The sequence below is a fragment of the Rhipicephalus sanguineus genome, chromosome 4 (genome assembly GCF_013339695.2).
Source record: "Rhipicephalus sanguineus isolate Rsan-2018 chromosome 4, BIME_Rsan_1.4, whole genome shotgun sequence".
In the NCBI taxonomy this organism is placed as follows: domain Eukaryota; kingdom Metazoa; phylum Arthropoda; class Arachnida; order Ixodida; family Ixodidae; genus Rhipicephalus; species Rhipicephalus sanguineus.
This window is the reverse complement of record NC_051179.1, coordinates 29,300,694-29,323,338: the sequence shown is the minus strand read 5'-3', so window position 1 is coordinate 29,323,338 and position 22,645 is coordinate 29,300,694. Positions and strand designations below refer to the sequence as shown.

The 22,645-nt window shown below is 45.6% G+C and overlaps 1 protein-coding gene across 1 annotated transcript in view; it reads left to right on the top strand.

The window, feature by feature from the left end:
- Positions 1 to 22,088, top strand: part of LOC119391106 (uncharacterized) — a 159,239-nt gene extending 137,151 nt beyond the window's left edge. Inside the window, exon 15 of the mRNA XM_037658781.2 lies at positions 21,787 to 22,088. Coding sequence (XP_037514709.2) covers positions 21,787 to 22,088 — 302 coding nt within the window. The remainder of the gene's footprint in view (positions 1 to 21,786) is intronic.
- The last annotated feature ends 557 nt before the right edge of the window (positions 22,089 to 22,645 follow it).

The window sequence follows — 22,645 nt, the reverse complement described above, 5'->3', positions numbered from 1 at the left end:
GTCAGCACAGGGTAATGATGCCAATCAGATGTCGTATACGAAATACCATTGAGCTGTAGAAAGATATACATAGGACAAATAGGGCAATGCTTTAATGACCGAGCAAGACAGCATGCATACAACGTAAGAAATGGATATGATAGCCACATGGCTGTGCACTGCAAGGAACGCAAATGCAATCCTCTCTTTCACGAGACAAGGTTTTTGAAGCAAGCGAAAACGAAGAAAGAGAGATTATAGAAGCGTTTTCTATCAGGAAGACCGCTGATCGATGCATCATCACACCATCACTTTACCTATCTGATAGAGAGTATTCATTTCTCAGTTGACAATGTTATACATAATCACACAAGTGTTGACGCCCATGCACACCGATCTTTGCACCTTGTATAAAATGGGCCGAAGTACCTTCGATAAATTCAGTTGAAAGTCAGCGCTCTTTCCTGTCTCTGTTGTTCCTTCCTACTGTTGTCGCTGCCTGTACGATATAAGCTTTAGTGAAGCCATACGATAAACACTATACGATAAACAAACAGCGACACGTACAACCGTCTTTACGTTCATTCGTTACAGCGTACCATTCATGCAGTGTTCATGCTCAGGCACAACACTATTCACAAGCTATGCCGATATGCAAGCATACTTAATTACCTGTCACCGACAGGAGCGAGACGTTCGCTTCTAGCTTTACCAAGAACGTCGAGTCAACGCGAACATACATAGTTTCGAGCAAAATTCGACATAAACGCGACCAGCGTCGAGTCAGCTCCTTCAATGGGACAACTGCGCAGATTGCAATGAGCTTACTTCGCTTGACCTAACATTCGATCGAAATAAGTGCCTTTGAATATCGAACCGTCATTCCCGGACGCGCAACGCCGGAGTCGTCGAAGCATACAGGGATTTCTTTAAACTTTCTCGGCTAGGTTTTCGAGTGGACGTTCGGAGAGCAAGTTTGGAGTGGAAATATCCTAACGGGTCAGACATGGTATCCAGAGAATAAGGAGTCGCGAAAAACGAAAGCCGAACACTGGTGCCACGTTTGCTCTGTAAACTCACAGTATATAAAATGTTTCAGAAAACCATCGGCGCTCTTAGCGTATTACTGAGACCTCGCCGATTCGGCCTTTCGGACTAATGTTGGTAAGCGTAGAAATTGAGGATCATTCCACTGCCTCAAAGGATGACAGCTGTCCAAATATATTTCGCACTTGCGTTTAAACGCAAACATGCCAAACAAGAAAGAAAGAAAGAAAGAATACAAAGAGAAATAGCCAGGAGATACTCAGATCGTGCACTCCCCCACCTGGGCATCACATTTCCTCGTGGTGAAACCGAAGAGCAGGAAAGGAAACTAGGAATAAAAGTAACAGAAAAAAATGCGCAGAACTTAACAAGCTGGCGCCACAGACTGACTCTGAAGAGTTGCAGAGGCATAGGGATAGAAAAGCAAAGAAGTCGGGAAACGGATGTAAACAGACGGATGAGAGACCCGCAATCCCGACAGGATGAACCGCGCAGTCGCACCTAATACCACGACACCGGCGAAAAGGGGGGAATAGGAACGCTGTAGGATCTGGAAGATAAAGGGTACGAAAAAGCCTATCGCTCAGGAGTGCCAGTCAGGTTTTGTGCGCTCGTCGCATCCGCCTACCACCCCCTCTCTCTCTCTATTCGCTCGTCTCGGCTTGCTAAAGAAGATTTGCGGCCGAAAATCTCTCTTTTCTGGCCCCGAAGACAGCGATATAAATAAAGCACAATAAAACGAGGAGAAAAGGCTTCGGCAGAGCGAGATGCGAGCTCATCTTCTGTGTAATCTGAGCGTACCTTTCAAAGGAGCCGCCTACAGATTGCTTTTTCTTCTCAGTCTTATTCTTGCGAATGAGATCGCAGCTCGTTGGTTTGGTTCCGGTATATCGATGTACAATGTAAAAGAGGACACTCGAATGTGCACCTTTCATATTGCTGGCCTAACTGCAAGTGTATGTGGAAACATTGTTTGTGCACGGCACTAGCCTGTCAAAAAGAGTCAGCACAGTCAACTGCTAGCAGTCTTATGCAAATCTAAGCCACTATGCTTTTGCAAGAGAGCGACATCCGGACATGATCTGCACCCAAGTGCTCCTTTTAACAGCGCACCCGCATGTACTTAACTTGCATTTTCTTTTGTTTATGGACACTTCCTGACCAAGTTACAATCGCGTTTAGTAGATGGACACACCACCGCGGTGGGGACACCAGACTTGCGTGTATGTGCTCCATCTGCAAGTCGCTTATAGACTGGCTTATTTGGTTTACATTTGAACAACACGTTTCTTCGACGTTTCCAAATGGACCGCTTGTGGGAAGAGGGCGCTTTAATGAGTTAATTGGGAGACTAACATTTGCCAGTTTTATCAAAGGCTTAGGTTGTGTTTACACGTAAAAAAAAGTGAAATCGGTAATGTGTCCGTAGTTTCTAAAGGGACCCTGCAATACTTTTCCAAGTAATCGTCGACTGACCTCACTATCGGAGTTTATTACCTCACGAATCGAGTGCCGCACATTTTTTTAGAATACGTCAAGTTCGAACGGAGTTGCATGGATGTGTCGCACGCTTCAAGTGCTTTCTCTCTCCTTTCGCTGGGGCGAAAGGAGAGAGAGATATGTGCATGGATACGCGTGTATGCACGCACAAAATTGAAGAATTTCAGTGGAGGGGGGTCAACCCCCCCCCCCCCCCCCCCCCCCCCCCAAAGGCGACCTTCCATAACAAGGCGACCTTCACAAGGCGACCTTCCATAACAAAAAAGACTGGTTGATGGTCCGTCTAATGGAGGAATTTGAAATATCATCTATGTATTTCTCTTTGAAGCGTATCCTATCCCTTGCGGCAAACCGAAATGTGAAAAAGGATTCGACTCCCCTCCAATATCTCTCGAGGAAATCCTCTCTATGCAAATGCAGCGAAGTTTTGCCTACCTACCCCTATACCGGCTTGATTGGAAGCGACGTCCGACCGCCGACTTTCAACTACCGCGTTGTGTATACAAGTGGGCGTGATCGGAAGGCTCTGAGAACCGCACAGCAATAAGAACATGGAAAAGACGCACGAGCCGACCCGTGTACGCCGTTAATTACTTATGCAACTCGTTAGCCCCGCTAATAGCTTGTGTCGTGCGAGTGGTAGGTGTTTACAGAAGGGGAGGCGCGCGCGCACCTATCTGGTGTACCGGCGCGGCGTTAACGCGTACAAAACACATCGCAACTACATGCAGTCGAGCTGGGTGAATTCCCATCGCGGCGGTTTGCTTTACACATTGTTTACTTTCGCCTCTGTTTCCAGGCGAAGTTATCGTGAGCGCACAAGTGCTGTGCCGACGATATTTAATAAGCGAAGCGGTGAACGAAAGCGGCACTTTGATGAAGAGTGCTCGCTCGCGTGACAGCTTACTGTTGTCCTTACCTGCGTGCGTGGTTCGAACCTTCGGACCGCGTTCTTTCTTTCCACCCTCTATCTATCTTTATGTTGCCCGCGCACGTGCCAGTAACTGCTAGCATAATGAACAAGCGAGTTTTGCCGAGCTCGGTGTTACTCGCGCTAACGCCCCTGCATCGATCAAGCCACTACGCGTGGCATTGGGAAGCTTCAGGGCCTGCCATCGCGTAATTACCTGGCGGAAAGCGTCGCGATTATTCGGGAAAAACTGATTTAAAAACAAACAGAGAAATATGCATTGTATGTTTATTACCCGATAATGGACGACGAGCGTGAGCGTGCCTGCTCGTACGGCGAGCTTATCGTCTTTGCTGCACGGGTTTACTTACTGTGAATAAAGAGGAAGCAAGGGTGTTCAATTTCCACGATTCTCACTCTGTCATCTTGGGACACGCCGCAAGTTACGAAGCTGCTGCCATGACTCTCCTTAGCCACAGGCTATAAGAAACGTAGGCATCATCATAATCGTCATCATAATCACCTGCAATACCATCACCACCTCCTGTTTGTCCTGATCTCCCCTGAAGCACGAAGGCTATACTCCCGAAGAAGTTCACTTTATCGTGTTTTGCGTGCGCAGTGCAAATTGACTGGTGCTAAGTGTTGAAAACAAGGCTGAGGTTTAGAGGAAAATTGGCGCCGTTGAGGAAATTGAAGCGGTAAAAACCAGGAACGTCGCTAAAGCCGACGTTTCGACAAAGTCACAACAAGTTCCTTTTACAGAACGTTGGATTCAACGACCCACCCATTTTTCTAATTGGGAGGGATGTGTACTCCAACCTGGCGCTTCGCGGTGAGGGTACTACAATCTAAAAGATAGTAGTCTAGCCTCTGCACTCTCTCTTCTACCATTCACCGCCCAGTAGACTGCTCGTATACGTGCTGTGTTCACACCGCTTGCTTCATGTTGAGACGACAGACAGCACGAAAACCGCTTCTCTCCCTGGAGCGGTCGTATTCGCTTGAACCACCGTTTTCGTTGAGTTACAAGATATTGGATCCAAAAAGAGTTAGCTGCTAGCCTTTCTTCATATAACATTTCAATTCGCTGATATAGCATTCACTGATTCGCCCTTGCGGCAAAAGTGAGATTTTTTTAAAACGTACCATTGCAGCGATGAACAAGCACTATCACGGCGTCGTCGTCAGTTGTCGATACGCTGCGCTGAAGAGAACTGAGCAGGCAAACGTGTGACGCTGCAATCAAAGAAAAAAGGCGTTATATAGCCGCATCTCCTACAAATAATGCGCCCCCCAACCCCCTTCCCGCTCAGCCTCCCAGCTTCTATCTCCCTGTCGCTATGTATATTTTGTACAGCCATCTGCGCCACCTATCGCACCTCCTTTATTGTATGTCATCATTTATCTGTCCATTCCCAACGCACAGCTCAATCGCGTGCGTACACGGTGGTAAACCGACACGAACTACCAGATTTCCGATGACTGGCTCTCCCGTCGGAAACAGTGGGGCCGAATCCATGATTCAGAAATTGGCCGTCGCTTAATTATCGGCAGCTCATTGCCTTTTTTTCTTACCCATTCGTTACTTTAACCCCATTCCCTCACCTCACGAAGCATTGACAGAAGACAAAGAACGGTACCTCGTTCTTTAGAAGCATGCAGCATCATTCCCGAAAGCAGTTTTATTACGATAGCAATTATATGGACACTCGAGGCACATTTTAGCCGCCGCCGCATTTTAGCCGCCGTCTGTATACAGTCCAAATCAATGACATCGCCCCGCGCGTCCTATGTTCTATATGCGAGCGACAGCTTTCGAAGGCTACAGACGGGTGTGGCTCAAGCAGAAATGAAACGCACCGGCCGCCTCCGTGGGACGAACGAGCATGCAGGGGATCCGGTGAAGATGGGAAGAGGGGGGGGGGGGCTGAGTTGCTCAGTCAGCAACTGAGAACTTTCAACAAAGAGATAAGTAGACGGTACCTACTCGTCCTGTACAGGGCTGGGCAAAGATACTTTGAAATTGTATCGCGATACGATACAAGATACTCTGGCAAGAAGTATTTGAGATACAGATACAAGATACTCCCCGAAAATATGTATCCGATACGATACCTCCCAATTGTATCTTAAGATACTTCGATACATTTGCAAATTTGCTACTATAGATCTCTACAGTGAGATCAAAGCAGCAAAGGCGTATGTACAAAAGCGTTTATTTGAATATTTCGCAACTGCGACCAACTTTGTTTAATTGTAATAAAATGTATCTGCTTGCATCCCGAAATTTTGTCATTCTTCCTCAAAGCCAATTCTCACACCGTGCTCAAAGCATAGCAGTTTCATTCCGAAAGAACTTACTGGGATTTGTTTGGCTGCTTAACATGACAGCTCTTTATATGCGGCGAGGTCAGCTGTTTTTGCTTGACACTTTCGCAATTGATGCGTATCGCTGCTCTTCTTGGCGACCAGCTAGCTGGTTGCCATCTACTTGCAATAACGTCATTAAGAAGCCTCCGCATGATGGCGCAAATACCGCTGTACAGTCTTACCTTGTCCGTAAGCGTATTACCGTTTTCGTAATAGCGCATCACCCCAGGGGCGTAGCCAAGGGGGGGGGGGGCGTTCAACCCCCCCCCCACCGAAATTTTTCAGTTTTGCTTGCGTATATATACACGCACACATGCAAACGCACGCGCGAACATACATAAAGTATGGTTGAACCCCCCCCCTCCCCCGAAAAACTTTTCTGGCTACGCCCCTGCATCACCCTACAGGTGTAGAGCAGCAAAAACGCTGGTAGGGATATTTTTTGCGACCCATCGTGCGAAGACGATAGCTACAGAGTCAGCACTCACAGTTCATTGAAGACATAAAAGTGCAATAATTTTTCATATCCTACTTATCTTCTGGCGTAAAGGATTCGCTAGCAACATATTCACTAACGGGCTATCTTTAGAGTCCTTTCATAACACTGAAATTGTTGATGGACTCTGTTTTTACTATTTCTCCTCCAAGAGAACTTGTGGCGCACAGAAACGTCTCAGACGTATTGTAGCAGTACAAAGCGTCGCAGGATATCACTGCTATTCGCACTATTGCCACTTCAAGCTGTTCTTCCCTGCTGATTTAAACAAGTGAAAAAAAAAGCATTACGGAGACCTACAAAGGAAAACGAACATACCCGAGTCAATAGCAAGGTGGTTCCGTATTGAACAATCACAGTCAATAAGTATGCAGTGTGTTTCACGTAAGTAGAACCAAATATTTAAAAGACAAGTGGTTAACTGCGACTGAATGAAACCAATGGCATATGGTTTACCGTCATATGGCACTCGTTATGGCATTTTTTTATATTGCGCCTAAATGGTTAATTAAATAAGCTCAATAATGGAACATTCTTAATATTCATTTTTAGGCTGATTGCGTTTCGTCACGAATAGAGCGCATTTAAAAACGACTGATTCATTTTTTTGGGGTCGTACACGGTGCGTGGTGAATATTTTCCGGCTTTTTAAAGGAAACCCTCGAAATGTGAAATGAAATCAAGTGACTGTGCTCATGCGCTACCGTACTGCAGCGCTCAAAAACGTGCTTCGAGCGAAACAACCGGCGCGCGGACCGTCAAGCTGTCGCTTCTCAGGGACGCTGGCGTTTGCTATGCCATGTGCGGCCTTAATGACGCACTGTGGAGCCGATACCTAAAGCAGCGGCCGCTCATTTCACCACGGTCCACGCGCCGGTTTGGTCATTTTTGAATGCCCTCTACAACCTAACAAAGTGCACTTGGCCCTAAGTTGAATGTCTGAAGTGTTGCATATTTCATCGTAGATAATTAAGGAATTAAGCGCAATATAAAATACACTAACGAGAGCCACATGACGCTAACCATGTAGTTGTTTTATTCGCTAGAGGTCAACCACTTCTTTGTAAATATTCGGTTCCAGTTCCGCGAAACACCCTGTATAAATACGATACAGGTGGCACCTCTAGAAGCTATGACAATAGAGCATGACGTACCGTCCACTTAGATGTTACGGTCAGACAATAGAAAACTGATTGCCTCAATTTAGATGTTAAGGACAGAAAATTGAAAAAAAAAAAACAGTACCGATGGAAAATAGTATAAAGGGGCTCGTAGGGACGCTCACGAGAAAAACGGAGTACTTTGCACTATACTTCTCAATCCCCCTTCCTAATATTTTTAAGATTTTTTATATTTTGCATTATTATAATGCAAACTCAATTTCGCTATTTTACTAAATCCTAAGCAGAATTTTTGTTACAGCCTACTCTACGCACGCTCAGATTATTTTACGTCCTTTCAGGCAGACACTTAAAAAAATACGACTATAGCAAAGAACGTATTTTAGCGGCTGGTTACAAAAGACGTATAACAGTAAACAGACGGGCAAGGACTATACCGAGGCCTACGTAATGCATGTAATGCTAACGGGGTACAGCAAAGAGAGCAATTGTGCTATAAATCAAATTATCATTAAAATAACTCCTTGAATAATTTAGCAGGAAGAACAACGATACAGTACGCCAAAATATCTTCTGTTACGTAAATGCTTGTTCTACTGCATCTAGCATCGGCATCGGTGGTGTCACGGTTGTTAGAATCTCATGTGCGTATAAATCAATCTCATTATCAAGCTTACATGCACGAGATATTTCTAATCGCTGATGTGTGATAGCCGCGAGACGTAAATCAACCCCAATATTGCATTATTGAGACTTTGCAATAAAGCACCCACGCAAGCCGAACTTCGATAAATTTGAGCGAAAGACGCCGCACGCATTGGAGTACTCAGCACAGTACAGTGGCTACGAACAAGTGTCATGGCACCGACACAATTAAAAAGAAAGGAAACATCGAGAAAAAGACGCCGGCTGCGCGTAGACGTTCGCGCGCCTGTTCTTGTCGAGGTGGCTCGAGTGCCATCACCTGAGTCTGCTCCACGAATAGCGACGCGTATACCTAATCGGCTGTGCTCGCTGGAGCACTCTGGCAGAAAGATAAAAGAATGTCACTGTCGTTAGTTTAATTCAGGTGGCATAGTGGCAGCAGTATCATCTTCAGAAGCGGAGTTCAGCCAACGTTTATTGTTTCGCACGGTGGTGTCTCTATAGCAGTATCTTGTATCTTTAGATACACGATACATTATCGAATGTATCGGAAATACAGATACAGATACTCGTTTTGTGAGACGTATCGCGATACAGATACAAGATACCCAACGAGTATCTAAGATAGTATCTAAGATACATGTATCTTCGATACTGCCCAGCACTGGTCCTGTATACGTGCTGTGCTCTAACTGCTTATTTCGCATTGAAGCGACAGACAGCACGAAAACTGCTTCGCTCCCTGGAGCGGCCGCATTACCTTGCGCCAACGTTTTGCAGAGTTACGCGAGATCGTATCCAAAAGGAGTTAGCTGCTTGGCTTAATTCGTATAACATTCCGATTCGCCGCTCTTTCATTCATTGTATCGCACTTGCGGCGAAACTGACTTTTTTCACCCCACTGCAGGATATAACTTTATGTTCTTATTTACTTATTTTCCTCCATTGGCGGATGTTCGCCAGACGCCACGCTATGCGACTTTAGTTTAAACGCGTTGTCTATGCCTTAGGTTTAATTTCTTTTTTGCACTCTTCCAGATCACCCTTACTACTCCGATCGCTATACCGGTATGCTCACAACTATAGTTGCGGCAAAAACTGTGTAACCTCTCCAACAACGCATTTTGGGGAAAAAAAGTATTTGCTTTTAAGTGCTTATGTTTCTTTACCCCCGTTCTTCTAGTTCGGCTTTTATAGTCGTTCTAAGCGCTAATATAATTAAGGAGTGTTCCTCTTTCGCAACCTCTTAGGTCGTTTTCGCCCAGCGACGTCGATGCGGGATCAAGTGAATAATGGTCAGGTGCTACAAATTCAATAAGCTCTTTTAGGAGGCGGATAAAAGGCAACGGAGCGCTGGCTGGTGAACCTTTCTAATAATACTATTGAGATGTATAGAAAGAACAAGGCAAAACAAGCGGTATTCGACCTAGCCAAGTCACACTGTAACGGTCGCACTGTAATAACGGCCGCACCGTAATACAGCCCAGACGACCAGTAAAACGTTATGGCGATGTGCCAAGATCAAATGGAATAACAAAAAAAAAGAAAGAAAGCTGTTTATCGCAAATGCCTGGCACAATAATCATCGAAGCAAGGGAGGCGAAATATGTTCACAACGAAAAACAACAAAAAGCTTCCTAGAATTTCGAAGTTTTAGTACAAAGAGGAAAAAAAAACCCGAAAGGCAAACGCGCTATGTCTTCATGAGGAAGAGGGATCGATTTAGAGAAAACAGGGCGAGGAAAGCGTGGGCAGAAAAGTTACAGTGCAGCTTCTTTGCCTTTAATGTCTTCTTGCGTGTTTTGCAGTGTTTGAACTTAATCGCTTTCCTTATCTCCCCTAGTGTTCCAAAAATTTTACGGCGTCTATAGGTAATGCGTTCTGGATAAGCTTGAGTATCAGCAAAGAGGCTATCTTTTCTACGGCAGTGCCTCTTCTTCTCTCTCGTTTTTGATTGTGTCTAGGTCTCGTATCTTCGTGGTGCTTCAGCAGAAAAACTTAAACTTCTCTTTGATCTCATCACACACACACACACACACACACACACACACACACACACACACACACACACACACACACACACACACACACACACACACACACACACACACACACACACACACACACACACACACACACACACACACACACACACACACACACACACACACACACACACACACACACAAATACCTCTAACATTCAAATAGGTGTATGTATTCACGGGCTGGCACCTCGTAGTGCCAGCAGGTCTTTATGCACTTGTAACCTTAAAATTCAGAAAAACTAAAGCGATCATTTTAATGACAACTAAAACAACCACAAGTGCTCCTCTGAGTTGACTGAAAATGCGACAAGGTTGGCCAAGCCTGGTGAGAGTGATGCCTTGATTCGGAAGACAGCCAGCCTCGTTTTGATGGGGAAAAATGAAGAAGAAGTAAACGAAATAGAGAATAAGGAACGTTCCAACGTGTTCACCACCGCGTTACCTAAAAAAAAAGCAAGAAAACAAAAGAAAAATAAAGAATTTGGATTGGTCGTATTCCCTTCGACTACCCGATTTCATACCCGTTTTTGTGGCTGAATTTCTGGCAGTTGTGCTCGCATTGCGCAAGTTAAACTCGGCAATTACATCTGCCGTTATAATTACAGATTCTCTATCTCTCTGTGCTGCACTTTCTGCTGGGGCTGAATCCTACGTAATAAAGGCGTTTCGTGCACTGGTACCTGCGCATTTGAGAAAAGTTCGCTTAGTTTGGGTTCCTGGACACAAAGGGTTGTTCCTAAATGAAATTGCCGATTCTTTAGCGAAGTCGTCGATCAGTGGACCGATTTTACCTTATTTTCCAACATCCGCTTATGTGACGGCTGCGCGATTTCGCAGGCGTAGCATTATGGAAGCCTTTGCAGACACAGCACTGACAAGTTCCACAGAATATCGGCACTTATTATATCCTTGGCGGCGGTCATTTTGTCAAACCCGTAAACTGGAAGTGTCAATTACGAGACTGCGCTGTCGTGTACCGAAACTAAATTTCTATCAACACAGGTCTGCTCAGGCACCTTCTCCACTGTGCGCTTTCTGTGGTGAGCTAGAAACTATTGATCATTTCTTTCTGACCTGCAGGCGATATACTGCAGCACGAAAAACCCTTTTGGAAACACCTTTACGTGCTATAGGATTGAATTTATCTGTGCCTGTGATTTTGTCTTTTGGAGCCTCTATTTCTGGGTTCTCCAATGCGAAGGTTTGCGTGGCTGTGCGGGATTACCTCAATGAAACCAATCGGGTAACTAGATAATCTATATTATTATCCTTGTGTGTCGAGACATGGATATATTTTTAAAGATTCGGCCATTGGTTTTTTTTTATTTCATTATTACTATATATATTCATATTTGATCGAGCGCCAAAATTTTCTATCAAACTTGTAAAGTTTCTATTCTGTAACCTCCTTTCTAAAGTATTCTAACACGTTATAAAACCACTCACTTCTTGGCCAATCCCCCGCAGTGGGTGTGAGCCATAGTTGAAGGCGAACAAGAACAAGAACAAGAACCTTGAAATGCTTAATAACAGATTAGATAATGTGAAGGTTTTACATTAAATAATAAATATAAAGAAATAATAAAAAGGGTGGATCATTATTATTATTATTATTATTATTATTATTATTATTATTATTATTATTATTATTATTATTATTATTATCATTATTATTATTATTATTATTATTATTATTATTATTATTATTATTATTATTATTGGATATGCGCACACAAGGACGCAGAGGAAGCAGGGAGAGAGCAGGCTGACAACTCCCACCTAGAGCGACAGAACGCCTTCCTTCTCTGCCAGGATGAAGGAAGAGAAGAGAAAAGGAAAATAATAAGAGAGAAATAGGAAAGAAGATAGGAAAGTAAAAAAGAAAGAATGTCAATCACTCAAAAGAAAGAAAGAAAAAAATCTAGTATATTTTAATGCAGTATGAGTGCAGCCGATCAATTTTCGCTCTTATCTGAACATAAAATTCTGCTTTTTCCCTTTCCGATTGTATCTGTCGGAGGAGTCTTCGGCTCTTATGGGCAAGGCAACCGTTGACGAGTAGGAAGAGAATGAAGAAGCAGACTTGAGAATAAAGCTTCGAAACCTGCAAAAATCACGCTGGCGCTAACGTTCAAGTACAAAAGAAGGCGAGCTCTAAATGAAAAAAAAAAAAAGTTTCATAAGCGGGGGGTCAACCGCGCGAATAGATTCTAACTCGAATGCGCGGACCAAGTTTCGCAGGAACTGAAAACGATAAAGCGTGAAAGTCCTGAGTGGAGAATAAGATGTCAGAGCGAGGGACCGGAGGAGAGAGAGGAAATCGAAGAATGTGCAGGAAAATATGAGTTTTTGTGAAATGACGAAGCAACAGTGACACCGTCGTGGACAGAAGACATCAGTGTTCGGTGACGTGGAAGGAACAAAAAAAAAAAAAAACGCAAGAAGAAGAAAAAGTAGAGAAGGAAGAAAAACGATCGAATGACCAAATTTAAGCAAAGGGAGCGATATTATGCATGATGTAAAGAAGTGCGCATTCCCCTTCCTCCGACCCCCCCCTCCCCCCGGCCCCGCCAAGAAAAAGGAAGAGATCTGTAACGAACGAAAGACAAAACACAAGGCAAGAAGACGTAGATGGTTATGTAGGTCTCCTCCGACAGCTGGCGTGGTCTCGAAGTCACGAGCTTTTGCGGCACCTCGTCTGTTACAAGTGTATGTGAGCGAGTTATGAAAGGGAGATATAAAGGGAAAGAGAACTGAACCCTTTGACGCATACACGGCTGCCCGAAGTGTTCTCGATTTGAAAACCAAATCACGTGACATTTCAAAAAGAAAGGCTTTAACGTCGACCCTCTAACCCTTGCCCTATCCTCCACGTGCCAATATTTACTGACGCGTTTCTATTTTCCTACTTTGCTTATTGCATCTCTATATTCTCAGTGTTGTCGCTGTCAGGAGCGTTGTGCACACGAACGCAAGCGTTCCCAACTGTGTCAGAAACTCGAAGGGTCCCTTATGCCTTCGCCTAAGACAACTCGAAGGCGAAAGCCACCTTCTTTTTCTTCTCATTCGATGTATTGATCGTCCCCCGCCTCCCTCCGAAAGCTTCCTGCACCTAACGTGGTTTTGCACTGCCTCGGTGATCGGCCCATCTTGGACCAAGCGGCGATTTCATGTGATGACGTCCTCATGTGACATCACGTTATGTGACATCTACTGACGTCATGATGACGTCACGAATTTTGTCGATCTGTGAAGTCATGATGACGTCATATGGTAACATCATCACATGATTATGATTGTTTGCATCACTCGTGTTGACGTCGCCGACGGTCTGTTTTCGCGTTTCATGAGCCATCTAAGGGTTTCGCGTTAATAACAGACCGTGGTGAACGCCGTAGCCTGAGAAGAACGAACCACAAGCTACAAATGCGGTTGTCCTCCGCTCTCATATAGTTTACCAATGATATGTGTGTCGCCTGCAGCGCCACTGGTTGTGCTCACGTCATCGTGTACAGCGTCGCGACGTGGCTTCTGCGATCAGTGCGTAAGCGCACGATCATGCTTCTCATATGTGAATTCCGTGTGCATTTAAATTCTCCAGAAAAAAAAATGATGAGACGTGTCTCTCTCTCTCTTTGTTTATGTCACTGTTCTCCTCTCGCAAAAAAAAAAAGAAATAGTAATCGGCCAGATGACTTTCTAATTAACATTCACTGGCTTCTTTCTATATGGACCTCTTTTCATTGTTGTCTCCTTGTGTGCCGCTTTATAGTCCAGTCACGCATGCTCTGTATGTATTCGTTTGTTTATTTTTCCGGGTCTTTATTATCTTCAGTCTTTTTTCTAACTTTTTTCTGCAGCTTAAGAGAAAGAGGGTACAATCATCTCAATCCTCAAAATATTCTGTCTTACGTTCTTTTTTTCTCTAATTAGAAAGCGAGAAGAAACAAGCTGCGAAGTCCAGCAGTTGCGTAATGTAAAGATTGCCCTACCCTTAGTTTTGAAACATGAGATATAACCACCCGATTCCCAATACCCCCACTTGTCGTTAGCCTTGGTCGGGAATGCGAACAACAACAACTACTACTACTACTACTAGTACTACTACTACTACTACTACTACTACTACTACTACTATAGCAACAACAACAACGACGACGACGAAGACGACGACAACAACAACCCGGCAATCAAAGACGCCGAGTGAGCGCACTTCGTGATTATTTAAGGGACACAACTTTAATTCGATGTTTGTAATTGACGTTATTCCTCCTGTTTATAGTATTGCCTTGTTAATGGAGATACCTCATAATTATGTCACATATAAGTGCATGAAAAACCACTTGTACAAACTCTATCAGTGGTAATGTGCCTGACCACCCTCCATGTATTGGACTCTGCTTTTACTGTCTGCCCATCCTTTATACGCCAGAGATCGTATATATACACAGTGCTTATTATTACTCTTTTTCTTATTCCTTTATTTGCAATTTTTCTTGTTTTTGTGTGTTTTTTCAATATCAAAATCATGATGATGCGATAGCCAGCTCTAACGTATACCCTACCTTCCCATTTTTTCATATGTCCTGGTCCGAGCACACTAGGGCAATCTATGCCAACGCTTCCAAATCGCTAGGATTCTTGAGACGTAGCTTCAAAGCTGCACCCTAAAGCATTCGCAAATTATCTTATGTAAAACTGGTTCGGCCACAACTAGAGTATGCGTGTTCGATTTGGTCTCCTTATTAAAAATACTCAATTGATTCATTAGAAAGAATCCAGAATAGAACAAGCCATTTCATTTGAAATAACTGCAATCCTCAATCCAGTATAAAACAAATAAAACAGGAACTCTTCTCTTTCCCACTTGGACGTTCGTCGTGACATTGCCTTGCTTTCATTTTTTCATGAAATTACCAATTCCTTCCGAATCACCGTAACAGGCCTGCAAAAACTATCTCTCTCTTCACGCAGACTACACAATCACCATGGCGGTGCCACCCGTCTCCGGAATAATCTGCCTGATCACATGGCTTCCCAGACTAACTATTATACCGTGCCGTGTTGCGCGAGCGCACAAGATAAATTTCGGCAAACTCCTGAGCTCTGAATGTAAGGTGTGATGCAAAAATGCTTTGTTTTTCGCATTTCGTTTTGTCCAGCTGTTAAGGTGATTTGTTTCTTTTTTTTTTTGTTCTACGTACGGCATGCTCGCTACGATCACCCAGCTGCTTTTTTTTTTTCCGAAGCTGATTCAAGCAATGCCGTAGCTCTGTGGTAGAACGCCTGCTTGCCACGCGGAAGGCCTAGGTTAGACTCTCACTCGAACCGAAGATTTTAGAGCGCAGCTCTTAGGTGCCCGTTCCTGCGTAGAGCGACGTTGTCGTTGCCGTCGTTGGCGTACCGATAGCGCGAACGAGAACGAAAAGGAGCGCACGCGGAGCGCAGCGAGCCGCTGCGTTTAGCGTCTGCAATGCATCGTGTATGCTCGCGGTTCTTGTGACAGCGCAACACATGCCTCTCGCGCATGGGCACGAGAAAGTGGGTTGACCTGCGAGGCTTGGGATTGGGAGAAGAAGAAGAAGTGCGTTGGTCGAAGGGACACTTTGTGTATGGAACGTTCTAGTACAGTGCAGCATTCGCGTCAGCCAGCAGCGGCGGCAGTTGGCGACGCCAGGTTCCCCACGTTACGTTGACGCGAAAACCGAGCATTCGATACTCCCACTCGCGCCACGTCACCTTGACGCATGCGTATTTGTTCAACTTATCGCCAAATGAAAACACCTAAACAACTGCGCCCATAATTCGCACCGGGCAGTCTCGTAATCGCCGGCGAATTTTTTTATTATTTATTTTATTTGCATCTTTCTTGATTTTTCGGGCACGGACAACGCTGATTTTTCGCTCACAACCAACGACGCCGACTCCAACACCGAAATTTTTACGAAACGAGCTTTTCAACGCTATCGTGTTAGTAATAACAGCAACACTTCTGTACTGGCCGGAAAAGAGCAGCCCTCGAACAGAAGGAAGCCGAACGAGCCCCAGTAAATTGAGAGAAACGAACCAGCGGTGCGGGTAGACCACCCTGTGGACAAAAGGGCAAAGTTAATCGCGTTCGCGGCTGCAGCGCTCATTCGGCTCGACTCTTCTTCGGCGTTGTCTGAACGCGCTCCGAAGGAACGCTTTGGTTGATGGTGGAAGGGAGTGAGCTAAAAAAACTGATGACGCGTGCGCCACCGAAAGCCGGTTGGGACACGTGGGTCATCCATCTCGACTTTTCATACCTCAAACATTTCTTTTCTTTTTAAGTTCTTTTTTTTTCTCGTGCGTTTGTTAATCGTATTAACGATGGCCATCGATAGGCCCGTCATTATACATAGTTGTGCGTTGATTCTACGCACGTACACTAATATCCACCCGAATCGCTCAATCTCGTCTGTGCAGGGTGAAAGATTTATGAAGTTAAATAAAAAAAAGTTAAGAAAACATAGACAAGCATTACAAACCTGGAGCGACGGGAACATTATTATTTTTTTTTTCGCCTTTGAACGTGGAGCGTGAATGAAAATAAACGACGGGCGACGCGACAATAGCTCCCAATGCTCTTTTGTCTTTTTCCCCACAACAATTTTACTTGTAGAAATGCATGAAGCGAAACAAACGCTTAGCCAATAAACGCGCTCTGAGTGCAAATGGATGCAGTTTACTGCATCCCTTTGAACTGGGATGCAGTCAATTGCGTACAATTGAACGCTACAAACTACAGTGACGAAGGCTTATGAGAGAGAGAGGGAGGGAGAGGGAGAGAAAGAGAGGGGGATGGAGGGAATGGTAAAAGAAAGACAGGAAGATTAACCCTTTCGGCCCACACAAAAATTCCCCCAGCACATCGGAAACGAAACCAAAACTGCTAATTCTTGGGGTAGCATTTCTTCAACAATCCCCACTGCGATCGACACCACCACTGTGGAATTTTTACGGAGTTGGGAGTCGCAAAAAAGAAGAAGCTTGACCGAAGTCATGGGTGACGCCGAGGCGGGCAAGCTGATCGAGGCAGGTAAACGCCGTTTTTGGGACGAAGTCCTGGAGTTGTTTCGAGAACTTCCACACTCCCAAATACGCCGTTGGTTCACATTTTGTGTACTATTGTGAGTAGCAGGAATAAAAAAAAAAACATACTTTCTCATTTCATGACCACTGAGCCCTGATGACCTAATTTGAGGTCATGTCTGTAAATTCATAAATACTTACACCATTGGCTCATTTTTTTTATTTGTGGTCTTCTGAGGTCCTAACTATTAGGAAAATACACACTAAAAGGCCCTCCGGCAAAAATAAAAATTTCAGGGCTAAAAGGGTTAACCAGAGGAGCTGATTTTGTCAGACTGCTTTGCGTACAGCGGCGGTGAGAGCACAAGCCGCGAGCCTGAGCATGCCCCAGTCAGCTCATCCTCCTTGCTCCGTGGCTGGCCAGCGCCCCCATAATGTCGAATCTGCGGGAACGCCACTCAAACAGGGAACTGCTCTCCGCGTCAAGTTTTTGAGAAAAATGGTGATCACATAATTACAGACCTGACGTTCGAAAGCGAAAGATGCGCGAAATGAGGACACGTTCACATGGAAGGGTACCCTTGCATGCGAACGTGTTCATATTTCGCGCAACGCTTTACTTTCAAGCACTAGACCAACAACGAGTTCTACTTGACCTAGTGCTCTGTGGCAGATCTAAAAAGCGTTCTGGCGCTGTCTTCATCTGAAAACCAAACCGTGTCACTTCCTGACAGGCGAATAAAAGTTCAAGCTATCTATGGTTCACCACTGTTGCATACAGTCTCACTGTTTTTGACGCTTTCGTTCCGCTGTCACCGCGGTCTCGTGTCATTCTGCAATTAAGCAAACGAGGAACTTTCCGTGGCGGCTGAAACTGAGAACGCTTTCTCGAAATGAACGAGATAATTTTAACGCGAGAAATTCTCGAGCGCACCTTTGCTATCGGCAACGCGGTAAGAATTCGAGGGAAAGTAAGTTTTTTCTCCTCACATACACGCAAAAAAAAGAAAAAACCAAAAATACATGCGGTGCATAAGGGGCGGCGCTGAGAGTAAGGGGGGGGGGTACAGGGCGCGGGGTGCCCCCCCCCCCCCCCCCCATGCACCCTCCAAACCCTTATTTCTTTGTTTACGAAGTTAGGCTGTCGAAAAGAACAACGCCCTTTATTGAGCTTCTCGCGCGCAGACTGGTTCTCATAACATCGATTCCTAGAGTGCGTAGGATCTACTAAATATTGCAGGAGCGCTACGCATGAATGTTTAAGGCACCATGAATGAGGCTTATATTGAGCGGCCTCTCGCGACAGAATACGTAACGACTGGTTGGTAGTTCATCGGCTAGCTATGGCAAGCAACGAGAATAATCGCGAGCATCGTTAAAAGCCGAATGCTGTGTCAGCTAATACCGTAAGCTGCTTTGCTATGCGCCAGTCCTGCTGCCTTTAGCCTCTTTTTAACAGCTTGCCATAACGCCGGTATCCAGTAATGGCTTTGCAGCCGGGAAAAATAGAAAAGCTGGAAGCACCTAATTAGGGCGAAAATGTATTAGGCCTATAAGATGGCCGTAGATTACCTTGTGTAATTTATTTATGCAGAGGATCGACGCATCCGCAGGTCGATGCCGACTCATCTCAACGGTGCAGCGCTGGTAATGCTAGTTTGCGTTAGCCAGCGAGCGGTCGGTTTTTCAAGAGGTGCACGCTAACTGGCTAGCCCTTATAGAAATGACACGCCACATTTAATAGCCGACAGCCGATATTTTCATTGACTGACGTCGACTCGTGTACGACTAGTTGTTGGGTAAGGGAGATATGTGAGAACACGGGTGAAGGGTAGTCTATTCTACCCACGAACAACTTTCAGTATTGCGCCACTGACGGTAGCCCTGCGTGTGTCCTCTCAGTGGATCATCGTGATTGGCCTATAGACCCGAGGCATGTGCGTTAACCATAGGCGTACGCAGGCTCCTCCCCGCGCAGGGGTTGGGTCAGCGCCCCACCCCGCTGGTCGAGCCCGAAAGAAAACAAACTTCGCAATGGATGCAAAAGTGAAAATGGAGTAAGAGAGAAACGGCCTGCCTATGGTCACCGGCTTTTCCGGGGGTAAAGATCGGAAGTAAACAGTTCCCGGAATTCAAAAAATCAGTGCTCCTCATCCGTCATTATCGTCAGAAACTTGCATGGCCATAACCCCGAATTTTAAACAATGATGGAACAGGTCCGACTCTGTACTGCTTCGTGGAAAGCTTGACGCCTCCCCCTTAGCTAAGCAGGGAGCGGGGGGGGGGGGGGTGCGCTTCCTGCCCCCGTCAGCTGTGCGTAGGCCATGTGCGTAATACAAATCTTACTTTTACACGAGAGTTGTTGGTATAAGCAGACTTTAGCCAATCGCGATGCTCAGTCTTGGTACTAGCGAAGGCGACGACGAGCTAACGGCAAGCACAACTTACGAACCGAAAGCCTCACGAATTCGACTCTTGGGACCGGACTCACAATTTTTTTTGGTCGTAAGTGTTATATTCAATTCGCCTTTCGCATCCAGCGTAAAGATTTAGTGAAACCTGCTGTTACGAATATTTCAAGCGGATGAGTGTTTTGCGAATGGGGCCACGGATCGCTGATGTATCAGGCTGAGGTTGCACAGTGGTGCACGCTTTTAGTGAGCAGTATATATTCTAACCAGCTGAATGCAAAAGAGATGTCGAAAGCGAGTGATCTCTGCCGCAGAAAGCGTAAGGACGGCAAGAACAGAAGGCCAAACTTCGTTTCGAAGACAGCTGCTCGGAAATCTGAATGTCGGGAACGCGACATGGCAGCGAGGAACAGCCGCACGAGAGACTGCGGATTCAATCCGATTGTACGCATCGCCAACGGCACGAAGGAACGATGGGAGGGTGATGCTGCGTTCGTTGTATCACTGGAGCTTGTTTCCAATCCGCTGCACTGACTTCGTTTACGGGGACACGGTGGCCCATATTTCTTATTTCTTTACACCGCTTGATGGTCTCTGGATTTCGCTCGCCAAATCCGCTCAATGTTCTGTCTTTGTCAGCAGTTCTATCTGAGCGTTGCTTACGCTCCGATCTGCACAGAAATCGCGGCCCGAGTCAGTGCAGAGAACCGTCACGGCCGCTACCCAACACACTCTAGAAAATATGTGCCACCACGGCCGCTACATAAAAGCAACCTGTTTTTTTTTTTTTTTATGCAGGGACCGTGGAACTGCATAGATATCGCGTTTCTGAAAAGCGCGTCTTGTCTAGACGCGGTCAGTTTGACTGCAAACCGACGGCGAAAACAAGTAGATGCACCTTCACGCTCCGCTCAGTTGACTTCACAGCGGAGTTGTGCGTTCGACGTTACTCTTATAGTGTACTAGAATAATATATTATTCTAGTACACTATAGCCCTGCTGCTCACACGATTGTTCTGCGCACGCGCACTATAGTTCCTTCTATGCATTTGTGAGTAAATCGGTAGCATACGCAGGTCTGACCGGAGCGGATCGTAAACACACAGCTAAAAGTATCTTATTTTTAACACCGAAGCCGTTGAAGCTCGCCGTAATTTGTCTGTCGGAAACAGAAATGATCATCATCATGAACGCGCTCTCTACATCATCTTCTTCATATTCGCCCTCTTCTGCTTTGCTCCCAGAACACGTGAGAAAGAAAGAAAGAAAGAAAGAAAGAAATTCTTGGGGTAAAAAACGTCCTAATGGGGTGGGATTCGAACCCGTGTACCCTCGATCCGAAGGCGAACGTCCTAACCACTCGGCTATTAGAGCATATCGTAGCCACGTATGGTATAGTGTAGCAAGGGGCTTAGAAAGGGGTATGAGCGTGAGGAGGAGAGGTGTGATGGTGAGGAGGAGGAAAAGAAGGGGAGGGATAGTACACTATAGGAGGGAGTAATCCCGTGTTCAGAAACGCTCCTTGGCTTGAACTTGACTTGCCGCCGCCTTCAACGCGTTTCGAACGCGCTGCCTTTAGGCGGTGCCAAGGCAGCACGAACGCGTTTCAAACGCGCTGCCTTAAGGCGGTGGCAAATCAAGTTCAAGTCGAGGAGCGTTTCTGAATACGGGGGTAAAGCATAGCATGGAAAGAATGAGAAAGAGATAAATGGAGAGAAATAATTTCAGAAAAAGAGAAAGTGAGAGAATCAAAGAAAGAGACAGAAAGAAATAGAGTGAGAGATAGATGGTGAAAAGGATAGAAAGAGGGGGAAGCAAATGTAAGAACAAATGTAAGCTCCGCCCCCTGTCGTCGCTATCCCACCAAGATAAAATTTGCCCAAATGCCCTATCTAGTCGCATTTTATCATCACCGTGACGACAAGCATTCTTCGCGTATTGTGAGCGCGACAAATTAATCGCTCTTCGTCCTCTTTACATATCATCATCTATGTGATTTAGCTCGAGCACGGCTGCATCGGGCGATTCCACATAAGTGGAGGACGATGCTTTTCCATCCCCCAAGTCCTCCCCTCCCGCACGTTCTCGCTGGAGCTCCGGTCGCGTCGTCGTGTAATACCACCTGTCATGCTCGCTAAAGACAATCCTGGCACGTCCGACGCCACCACTCAATTCCAGCCTTCGCCGTCCGTTCTGGCCATCAGCAACCGTCTGCGTGATCCACGTGTGCTCTCTCCTTTCTTCGAGGGATGATGTAGAAGATTGGATCCAAAACTACGACCTCGTCAGTGACTTGAACAGGTGGGACAACCCACAGAGGTTGCGGAATGTCCCCTTCTACCTGTCTGATGTCGCGAAAACCTGGTTCTGCAACGATCAACCAGATCTTTGCGACTGGGACACGTTCACGCAGCACCTTCGTGAAATTTTCGGTGCCCCCACTGTTCGCGCTGAGGCAGCGAAGAAGAATCTCGCTGAACGCACTCAACTTCCCGGTGAATCTTAAACTTCGTACAATGAGGATATTCTCGCATTATGCAAGCGTGAACACTCCACCATGCCCCCGACCGAGCAAATACGCCACATTATAAAAGGCATAAGCACCGTCGCCTTCAACGCCTATGTAAAGGCGTCAAAGGTATGTATAGGTATCACCATCACGCATTCCACGGACAATGAGGACTTATTCCAGCGCCTCTAATTTAGTGATTAATGTGCCGGCCACGGGGTCTAGTTGAGATTGAAACTTTCAATTAAGTGGTACGTATCAAGGTTTCGCGAGGAATTCAACTTTCTTTCATTTGCAGAGCCATTGTCTCGTAAAACTTAGCGGCCGACTGAAGATCCTTTGCGGTAGATTGCAAGGCCTATTATAAAACCACACAACTAAACCACAGACAGAAAAATCGCGCAAAAAATATTCCCAAGTGACCTCGCAGTGGCTTTAAAGCAATTAGTGATGTGTCTGAGTACCTTCACGCGATTTTTCACTTTTTCTAAATGCACCCGAGTTATCCGCGTACTATAGCGAATGATAGGACGATAGGAGAAGGCCCTTTCTGT